This window comes from Erinaceus europaeus, chromosome 8 (genome assembly GCF_950295315.1).
Source record: "Erinaceus europaeus chromosome 8, mEriEur2.1, whole genome shotgun sequence".
NCBI classification, from domain to species: Eukaryota; Metazoa; Chordata; class Mammalia; order Eulipotyphla; family Erinaceidae; genus Erinaceus; species Erinaceus europaeus.
The window spans coordinates 11456047-11466917 of NC_080169.1; the positions used below are offsets into that span (position 1 = coordinate 11456047).

The 10871-nt window shown below is 53.4% G+C and overlaps 1 protein-coding gene across 2 annotated transcripts; it reads left to right on the forward strand.

The window, feature by feature from the left end:
* Positions 1-371: 371 nt before the first annotated feature.
* Positions 372-5582, forward strand: JRK (Jrk helix-turn-helix protein). 2 transcript variants are annotated; one of them, XM_060195898.1, is made up of 3 exons: positions 452-490; positions 1831-1892; positions 2618-5582. In XM_060195898.1, the coding sequence occupies exon 3, from the start codon at positions 2952-2954 to the stop codon at positions 4668-4670; it is 1719 nt and encodes a 572-aa protein (XP_060051881.1). In that variant the 5' UTR covers positions 452-490; positions 1831-1892; positions 2618-2951; the 3' UTR covers positions 4671-5582. The 2 variants fall into 2 exon arrangements, with proteins under 2 accessions (XP_007535410.3, XP_060051881.1); XM_007535348.3 differs by lacking the exon at positions 1831-1892 and having other exon boundaries at positions 372-490.
* Positions 5583-10871: the final 5289 nt, after the last annotated feature.

The window sequence follows — 10871 nt, forward strand, 5'->3', positions numbered from 1 at the left end:
ATGTATTCGCTTCTGCAAAGTTTTCTGTTATCATGTGAAAGTGCTGGGGATTGGGAAGAAAGCAGTTTGGTCATTGAATTTTGCTACGGGACTAAATCACTACACTTCCCCTTCATCATCAATCTCTCATCCCCTGGACTGGCATCTGGTCTGCTTGACCTACCTCTGATATCTGCCTAAGACAACAACCAGACTTGCCTCTTGACTCAGGTCTCCAGATCTCAGTTCTGGGGTCCCTAGAACCCAAGCTTGCAGAAAACGCGCAAGCGCAGAGCATCCTGGGCTCGGTGCCCCGCCCTCCCGACAGATCACAAGGCCCGCCCCCTGCCCCGGCTGCCCTGCCCCTCCGAGCTCGCAAGTGTCATCGAGATGCCAAGTCCTCCAACTGCCTAGAGGGTCCGGGAAGTTCCCCGGGAAGGCGGAGAGGCGCGGACCGGCGGAGGACAGAGGGGGGCACTTCCGGCCGGTGGTGGCTGCTCGGTTTCTGCAGGTGATTGGGGTGCGGTCTGATGGGGTGCGGCTGGCCTGGCGAGTGTGGTTGGACCTCTCCCCTGAGACGTTTCTGGGGAGCTCCTAGAAATCGGGGGTCGGTCGTTGTCCGGAGCCCCGGCCGTGTTGGCGGACGTGCTGATGGGGTGTCCTGGCCCCGGCAGAGGCACAGCCGCTTCTTCACTTGGTTGTGCTTTTTCCCTTTGGTGTTTTTTGTTCTTGGTCCAGACTGAGTTTAGAAACCCCAACGTGGGCCCCGGCTGGAAAGGCTTTTCAATATTTTTACTAGCTTATTGAATAGAGACGGAGAGAAATTGAGAGGGGGCAGAGAGAGAGAGAGAGAGAGAGACACCTGCAGCCCTGCTTCACCACTCGTGAAACTTTGCCCCTGCAGGTGGGGACCAGGGGCTTGAACCCGCGGCCTTGCACGCTGTGGCACGAGTGTGCTAACGAGGTGCACCACTGCCTGGCCCCTGGAGAAGCTTTTCAAAACTTGCCTCCCCGGCCTCGCGGAGAAAGGGTCCGGTTAGTCCAGTTGCGCTGCCTCCCTGCCAAGTGCATCTCCCTGTCCCTTCCTTCGTCGCCGCCGGGACTCTCAGTGCTTCTCGCCGATATCCACACCCATGCAGACTGCCTCCGCTTCTGTGCAAAGATGGTTTCTTACCTCCTCTTAAATTCCTCTTTTCAGATAGGAAGAAGCCTGAGTGTGGATAAAGGACACCCCACCCCACCCCCTTTCTTTTCTGCTTCGGCTTTGCCCCCTTTGTTTTAAACCCCACCCCCAGTTTCTTAGGCATAGAAGGATGGGGTGTTGGCCTCCATGTGCAGTGACCTCACGGCCGTGTTTGTTCCTTCCTTTCTCTCTCTCTTTTTCTTTATTGTGGGGATTAATGATTTACAGTCAACAGTAAAATTCAGTATTTTGTACATGTGTAACATTTCTCAGTTTTCTACATAACATTTGTAATATACCAGGACATGAACCTTCCCCACAGTCTTTTGCTTTGTTGCAGTACACCAACTCCAGTCCAAGTTCTGCTTCGTGTTTTCTTATTTTTCAGCTTCTCTCTCTCTTTTTATTATTAGTGATTTGATACTGATAGACAAGATTGTGGGATAAGAGGAGTACAGTTCCACACAGTTCCCACCGGCAGCATCCTGTATCCCATCCCCTCCACTGGAAGCTTCCTTATTCTTTACCTCTTTGGGAGTGTGGACCAAAGATATAGAGCTCTGTGGGGAGCAGAAGGTGGGAGGTCTGGCTTCTGAAATTGCTTCTCCGCTGGACATGGTCATTGACAGGTCGATCCACACTTCCAACCTGTTTCTATCTTTCTCTAGTTGGGGAGGGCTCTGGGGAGGTGGGGTTCCAGGACACTGGTGAGGTTGTCTGCCTGGAGAAGGTAGGCACAGCCATGGGTTTGTTTGTTTGTTTGTTTGTTTTTTGTTTTTCCTTCCTTCCAGGGTTATCACTGGGGCTGGGGGCCAGCACTACGAATTCACTGCTCCTAGTGGCCAATTTTTCAATTTTATTGGATAGGGCAGAGAGAAATTGAGAGAAAAGGGGGAGGTAGAGAGGAATAGAATGATAGACACCTGTAGACCTGCTTCACGGCTTGTGAAACATCCCCCTTGCAGGTGGGGAGCAGGGGCTCAAACTTGGATCTTTGGGCTCCTCTCCCCTCTGCCCCCGCTCCCCCTATCCTGACTCGGCTGCACTAGAAGGAGCTGGGGTGTGCAGATGGAAAGATGATTAGGTGGACAACCTGGCAAGCTGTCACAGAAGAGAGTAAGGTTCTGGGAAGGCGGGAAGTTGGTATGTCGATCCCCCTCTGCCCACCACTTCCTGCCTTTGTTCAGGCCCTCTCAGCGTTTTTCACTGAGACCAGCCTGTTCTCGTGAGAGACACTTAATTTGGAGTTGGAGGGAGTGATGCAAGAAGATGTGTAGTCAGAGCTGGTTCCCCGGACACCTCCCGCCGGACACCGCCGCCCTTTCCCGGCCAGCTCGTTTTAGTGCCTGTGTTGCCATTTCAGTGACAGCTTCCCAGTGTCTCTGAGGGATGAGGGCGTTCTGACAGGTGGCCTACACTTAATGACATGTTCTTTGTTCCCCTTTTACTTCCTAGTTCCTGCTGCATTATGCATACGAGTGTCGTGACCCCTGAGAGAGAACTGACAGCTCTGACAGCTCACCCTTCACTCACCAGAAATCCTTTATGCCCTGCTCTGTCTGAGGGGAGAAGCTGCCACCACCCCCAAAGAGAAGACTGGGAGCGTGATGCTGGCCACCGCCCCTGCAGAGAGGACCTGGCACCAGCCACATTGCTAGGGGGCCCAGGCCTATGTGTGTTGATGTCCAGAAGCCGAGGACAGCTGAGGCAAGAGGCTGCTGGCACTGGGGGACTGTGGCTTGTGGCGTTCTAAGGCCAGTGGAGAAGGACAGGCAGAGTGGAAGGGGAAATGATGCAGGAAGACCGCCCAGGACTGGCCCCAGCATGTCCACCAGGCCCAGGCTCCCTCCACATGGCCTCTAAGCAGGCTGCCGGGAGGGGCCCAGGGGAGAAGCGCAAGAGGGTGGTGTTGACCTTACGGGAGAAGATTGACATCTGCACGCGCCTAGAGCGGGGGGAAAACAGGAAGGCACTGATGCAGGAATACAACGTGGGCATGTCCACCTTGTACGACATCAAAGCCCACAAAGCCCAGCTGCTGCGCTTCTTTGCCAACTCCGACTCCAACAAGGCCCTGGAACACCGACGCACACTGCACACGCCCAAGCTGGAGCATTTGGACCGCGTCCTGTACGAGTGGTTCCTCGTGAAGCGCGCCGAGGGTGTGCCTGTCTCGGGCCCCATGCTCATACAGAAGGCCAAGGACTTCTACGAGCAGATGCAGCTCACCGAGCCCTGTGTGTTCTCTGGAGGATGGCTTTGGCGTTTCAAGGCCAGACACGGCATTAAGCTCGACACATCCTGCGAGAAGCAGGTGGCTGACCACCAGGCTGCCGAGCAGTTCTGTGGCTTTTTCCGGAGCTTAATGGCTGAGCACAGCCTGGCCCCTGAACAGGTGTATAACGCTGACCAGACTGGCCTGTTCTGGCGCTGCTTGCCAAACCCCAGTGAGGAAGGAGGGCCTCTGCCTGGTCTGAAGCAGAGCAAAGACAGGCTGACCGTCCTGATGTGCGCCAATGCCACGGGTTCCCACAAGATCAAACCACTGGTGATTGGGAGGGGCGGCGGCCCCAGGGCATTCAAAGTCATCCAGGACCTGCCTGTGGCCTATAGGGCCCAAGGAAGTGCGTGGGTGGACAAAGAAATTTTCTTAGACTGGTTCCACCACATCTTTGTCCCCTCAGTGAAAGAACATTTCTTAGCACTGGGCTTAGCCGAAAACAGCAAAGGCATTCTGCTGCTGGACAGCTCCCGGGCCCGCCCACAGGAGGCTGAGTTGGTTGCCGGCAACATTTTCACCATCTTCCTGCCTGCCAGCGTGGCCTCGCTCATTCAGCCTATGGACCAGGGCATCCGCAGAGACTTCATGAGGAACTTCAATCCTCCCATTCCGCTGCAGGGCTTCCACCCCCGGTACAGCGTGCACGACGCCGTCTTCAGTGTGGCCTGTGCCTGGGACGCAGTACCCAGCCACGTCTTCAGCCGGGCCTGGAGGAAGCTGTGGCCTGAGGCTGCCTTGGTGGAGGGCTCGTCTTCAGAGGAGGAGGCGGAGCACATCGGGACAAAGCCCCACAGCCAGACTTTGGCGCACATCATAGAACTGGTGCAGGAGGCCCCCAGTTGCCTGGGTGGGAGGCCTCATCAGACTGCTGTTGAGGAGCCGGCAGGGCCCGGGAGGGGTGGGGGAGAGGGGTGCCATGCTGCTGCAGAGCTGGCCCGGGCTGTGGGGACTCCGGACCTAACCAAGAGGGACGGGGCCAGGGGCCAGGGGGAGGGCGTCGAGGCCGACTGGGCACAAGCAGCCGAATCCTTTGACACGGTGGTGGCCTTTGCTGAGCGGCAGCCCTGCTTCACAGCACAGGAGCTAGGCCAGCTGCGTGCGCTGCACTCCATGTTCACGAGGCAACGCCAGCTGGCACAGCAGCGTGGGGCCTTCCGGACCATGGTCAAGCGTGAGGGCCCTCATGAATGCTCACCCCTGCCCTGCTCATCCACAGATGACAACTGATGGCTGGCTGCAGGCCCCGGGCAAGGACTGTCCCAGCAGGCTTGGCGTAGGGAGGTGTGGTCTCTGTCACCCACAGTGGCTCGTTCCCATGCATCCCAGTTTCTCTGTGTTCCCTGTCATGTCACACGTGCATGAGAAGCTGTTCTGGAAGGTCTGACCCATCCCAGAATGCACTGCATCTTTGGGGTGTCTGCAATCCAGGGTCAGACTCACTCTAGTCTTAAGTTTGCCTTCTGTATGTCGGGGGGGAGAAATGCCAAGCTGCAGGGGAGACTCCTGGCAGTCCCTCTTGCCCCTGACACAGATGTGGGGTTTCCTAGGGTGTCTCTCCAGCCTTTGGGGCACTCGGCCACTCAGCACAGCATCTGCGTCAGCATGGCCCCCACTCCCAGTTTCCAGGTAACCTGCTCACATGTCCCCCCCCTCTTCAAGGCTGATGCCACTCAGCAGATGAGTCTCCACCCAGCAGATGCCCCCAGGCTCACATGGTGACTGCATGCTAACTGGAGTGGTTTCCTGCGCCCAGGGAGGCCCGAGGGGGCACAGCCTGTAGTTGGCATCTTTGCTGGGTGCCCAGCAACCAGTCCTCTCCCATATATCCCAGAATTCCCTATTGCCATTCGCAAGTCAGTCAGGCATTCACATGCTATTCCTGGGTTTGCACGTAACCAACAGAAACTGCAAACGTAAGCTGCTTGGGATTCTAGCACTTGAACTTGGTTTCTGGCCGTTTCCCTTTTGGTTGCACCTGCAGGGGACATCGGCCACATCACTGTTACTTTAAAGGCAGAGGCCAGTTTTGGGGATGTATTGCTGCTTCTTACTCCTTGCTGCTTAATGGTGCTTGTCCAGCTGTCTGGTGTCTGTCTGGTGCCTGCAGCTGTGAATACAGGACACTTGTGTTGTGGTGAATGCCCTCTCTCTGAATGCATGTGAAATGAGTTTGTTTCTCTGTGTTCCACTGCTCTGTCCCTGTCCCTGAATCTCACCCCCTTCTGAAATTCTGGCTTGGCAACTGGGTTGACAGTTTACTGCTCTCTGTTGTTCCCCCTGAGACTTCTGTCTCTGAGAGTTCAGGGACAAGGGTTTGCTTTATAGTGAGTCAGTCTCTCTCTCCCTCTCTCTTTTAATTTGGCCACCCAGCTTATCACTGGGACGTAGTATCTACGGTGACTCCTCCATTCCTGGTGGTCATATTTCTAAAAATTTCTGATGAAGACAGATAATAAAGAGGAGGTGTAGGAAGACACACCTGCAGCACTGCTCCACCACTCACGAACCTTCCCTCTTGCAAGTGGGGACCGGTGCCTTGAACCCAGGTCCTCTCGAATAGTAATGTGTAGGCTCCACCAGCTTGTGCCACCACAAGGCCCCACCTCTTGCATCTCTCCGGGCAGTGAGGCAGCTGACACTGCTGATGAAGTACTGCACTGTGTCATGACATCCTGGGCTGATCTCTGAACTCCTGTGTGCGGCTGTGTAAGGACAGAGGGCTTGCTGCTGGCCCTTTGACTTGTGGGCCCCTGTGCTGCGTAGCTGTCACACCATCCCCTCACTTGTCTGAACAGCATCTGTGCCACTGCCGACTGTGTACCCTGGACCGTGTAGACCTGAACCCAAGATGAGAGTGGCTGCTGCGAAGGCTTGGCAGGCAGTTAGCTACTGGGTGGGTGGCAGAGCTGCCTTTGCCTGCGTGGTGGTGAGTGGAGGGGCCGCTGGACTGCTGAGTGGTGGTGGCTCATGGAGGGCTGGTGGACTCCTGCTCAGCTGTCTCGCTCTGTCCCCATGGCCCCAGCCCTGAGGGTTCTGAGCAGCAGGACTTCTTGGCTGACTCTTGACTCCCCTGCAGATAGATAGTTCGTTCATCCCCATCAAATTGTAAAGCTCAGACAGGAAGTCTCTCAGGGTCTGACCTGCCCCTGGCCACAACATGTCTGCTCAGTGAACAGCTGACCCTGGCGCACTTCCTTTCAGAGGTGGTAGCCGTGGGCCCCGTATGCTGGAGGGGAGCTCTCGGTGGCCTGTTCTGGCCTCTGTCACTGCTGAGCTGGCAGCATCTTCCTCTTCGGGCCTTGATGCCAGAGGTCTGGATGGAAGCAAGACTTCTTCAGGTGTAGGCTTTCAGCGGCCTTGAGCTTGCTCCATAAGCTGCCTGGGAGCCCCACCTTGCACCTGCCCTTTCCCCCACCCTCTCGACCTATCAGGCCCTCCCTTTTCACTTGCTGTCTCTTCTCTGAGGAGTAATCCGAGTGCTTCAGCCATGAACCTTCACAGACCACAGTTACTGCCCTGCTGTACAGCAGTCCTGTCCCCTGTCCTCCCTCCTCTAGGCCCCTCAGGAAACCAGGGTTCTCCCTTCCCTTGGGAGTGTGCAGAACACACTGTGGTAACAACTGTGGGTAGGTGTCCCAGTGGCTTCTCCACCCCTCACAGAGACTCCTCCCAGCTCACTTGTATGCAGGGCTGCTGGACCCAGTGCCCGGAGGGGGACCCTCAGCATCACTTTGCCCCTCCCTGCCTTCTTGGGGAGTAGTCCCCTCATCTTGCAGCATACTGACAGCCCCTGGAGCCAACTCAACATGTGGGCTTCCACCCACATGCCTTCTGACCACTCCCCTTGCCGGTCAGCTGGCTTCTGCACATACTGCCTATGGCCATAATGCCTGGGTGGGAACCTGGCCTCCCTGCCCACTGTAGGGAGTGAGGTGCCCTATGGGGACAGGTTGGGTGCCGTGTGCTGTGTGGTTGATATTGCACAGCTCAGGGCAGAGAAACTTTCCTGAGTCAGGACTGGCAATTCCCACTGGGTTACCACACAAGCTAGACCTGTAGATCAGGTACACAGAATTTGGACATCCATTCTGGGGCCAGTGGGTGTCTTTTTTGTCATTGATCTGTGGGTGTCTGCAGTGCCTAGTCCCCAAAACGGGGGCATCCTCATTGGCTACTGGACTGGTTCACATTGTTCCCTTGGGAGAACCCTGGGAACCATCCTGTTGGAGAAGTTTCCAGTTTTGAGTTCCCAGAGTGGACAACCCACCACACTAGACTTTCCTGGGGGGGGGGGGTGGCAGAGGGTTACTGCAAAAGGGGTGAGCCCTGGGCACATCTGTGTGCCACTGTAGAGGCATCACTTGCCCCACCCTATCCCTGCAACAACTATGACAGGTGCCTGGAGGCCAGCTGAGACCGCAGCACATGTCTAGTGGGCAAAGAAAAGACAGGTGGTAGATGCATCTCGGCTTTGTGATTTTGGTCCATCTTGCCAGGGTCAGAGGGTAGCCCTCGGAGGCAGCTCAAGGCCATGTAGCCAGATGTGTTATTGGAGGGTCAGGGTTCAACACAGGTGTGCAGAAGACAGGTAGTCTTCTGTTCCTGGGAAGCTATGAGCAGAGTTGTGGCCGGCAGCATCCATGGTGCCGTCCCAGAAGCCCTGAGCCTTGGGCAGGAGATATTTCTGGACACCTGTCTGACTGAGTCTCTTGGCACTAGATAATGTTCACCCTTCTACCATTGAGTAAAGAGCAAAGCATGGAGTAGGTGTCTGCTGTGTGTTAGGCACTGCCCAGCCTGAGGCTCAGGTGGCAGTGGGGATTCAGATGTTTACCAGAGAGAGCAGGCTGTGGAACCCTGATTCTTTCTCAAAGGTACTGACTGCATCAGGCATGGGCAAGTTCACATCCTAAGTTGCTCTCAAAAGTATGGGAAGCTATGGAGAAAGGCAAGACTGATTGCTGACATATGCTAAAGTGTCAGCTGAATAGGCCTCAGGAAAATTTCCAAGCATGGGTTTTAGGATTTATTCCTTCAATCCTAAATGGTAAATCTGATGTCATATGCCCATATGAAGTAGTTTGCGCCCATGGCAGAACCAAAGACAGGAACTATGAGTTAACAGTGAGGTAGGAGGTCCAGGAAAGCAGTCAAAAAGCTTTGCCTGAATGCTGTCATCCCTGGGGATTGTGGGATGTCTCCTGAGAAGCACATCAGTCTGTCTGAGGCCCAGGGAGGTGAAGCTCAACATTATCGAGTGACCTAGCCAACTGATGGATAAACTAGCCAAGAATGTAACTGTGACAAGGTCCAGATTGGTGTGGCCAATACCCAGAAGTACTACAATGTGTTACTTAAGATGGCCAGTTTCCAACAAAAGATTGTGGAATTTTTAGGGAAAAACTGGAAAGTGTAACCTGCATACCAGGAAAGGGGGGAAAAAAGTCAACAAAAGCAACTGCCCAAGAGAGGTTTTGGATTTAATAGAAAAGACTTCACATGGGCCACTAGGAATGTGGCCATAAAACTAAAGGCAGCCATGATTAGATAAGGAAAAGGGATGAAAAGAAATGAAGATGGGACAAGGATGCATAATATGATCAGTATCAATAAAAAGGTAAAACTATTGGGAGTCGGGCTAGCGCAGCGGGTTAAGCACACGTGGTGCCAAGCACAAGGACTGGCATAAAGATCCTGGTTCGAGCCCCCGGCTCTCCACCTGCAGGGGAGTCGCTTCACAGGCGGTGAAGCAGGTCTGCAGGTGTTTCTATCTTTCTCTCCCCCTCTCTGTCTTCCCCTCCTCTCTCCATTTCTCTCCGTCCTATCCAACAATGATGACATCAATAACAACAACAATAAAACAACAAGGGCAATAAAGGGGAATAAATAAATATTTTTTTAAAAAAGGTAAGACTATTGTAGACATCTAAATGAAATTATGAAGTTGAAAGCACAGTAAACAAAATGAAAAATTCACTTGAGAGCTTAGCTGTTGGCGAGGCCTGCTGGAGAGCTTGTGGTCCTGGTAGATGACTAGAGACAACGTCATTCAAAGAGCAGAGTAAAGACTTAAAAGACTGGATGGGAGTGAATAGCATAATGGCTATGCAGAGACTCGTGCCTGAGGCTCCAAAGTCCCAGGTTCAATCCCTTGCACCCCATAAGCCAGAGCTGAGCAGTGTTCTGGGGGCCGGGGGAGATATATATTAAAAGGGGGGGGCTAGGCGGTGGCGCACCAGGCTAAGCACACATAGTACGAAATGCAAGGATCTGGCTTTGAGTCCCTGCTTCCCGCTTAAAGAGGGAAGCTTCATAAACAGTAAAGCAGGTTTGCATCTTTCTCCCTCTCTATTTCCCACTCAATTTCTCTATGTCCTATCCAATCAATGGAAAAAGTGGAGGCCAGGAGCAGTGGATTCACAGTCTGGCATTGAACCCCAGCAATAACCCTGGAGACTATATATAAAGAGAGCTATCAGGAACGCCCGGTACCACTGTGTGCAACAACACTTACATAGTCAGATACAGGAGAGGGTAAAGATCTGAAAACACTCAAAAAGCAAAATCCCAAGATGCCTCACCCCACAAGTTTAAAAAAAAAAAAAAGAGGGGGTTGGGTGGTAGCACAACGAGTTAAGTGCATGTGGCATGAAGTGCAAGGACCGGAATAAGGATCCTGGTTTGAGCCCCTGATTCCCCACCTACAGGGGAGTCGCTTTCCAGGTGGTGAAGCAGGTCTGCAGGTGTCTATCTTTCTCTCCCCCTCTGTCTTCCCCTCCTCTCTCCATTTCTCTGTCCTATCCAACAACGACGACATCAACAATAATAACTACCACAACAATAAAACAACAAAGGCAACAAAAGGGAAAACAAATAATAAAGAAAAAATAAAGGGGCCGGGTGGTGGCGCATCTGGTTGAGTGCATATATACAATGTGCAAGGACCTGGGTTCAAGCCCCCAGTCCCCACTTGCAAGGGGAAAGCTTCACAAGCGGTAAAGTAGTGCTGCAGGTATCTCTGTCTCTCCCTCTCTATCTTTTCCTTCCCTCTTGATTTCTGACTGTCTCTATCCAATAAGTACATAAGGATAATAAAAAAAATTTTTTAAAAGAAAGAAGGCACTTTACCACTCAGTGGGCTCAATGAAGTCTAAATAGGACAGACACAGAAGAGATACACAAAGTCTTGAGAACATAAAATGAAAGTCACCCATGTGCTGCAGCCCTGGAAGGTTGACAGCCCACTCCAGAAACAATAGATGCCACAGACAGAGGGTAAGACAGTATGGTGGTGGGTGCACGCCTACCCCCAGACCCCACTTGTGGGGTGGAGGTAGGAAGCTTCACTAGCAGTGCATCAGGTGTCTCTTTTAAGTTTTTATTATTATTATTATTTATTTATTCGATAAATACAGCAAGAAATTGGGA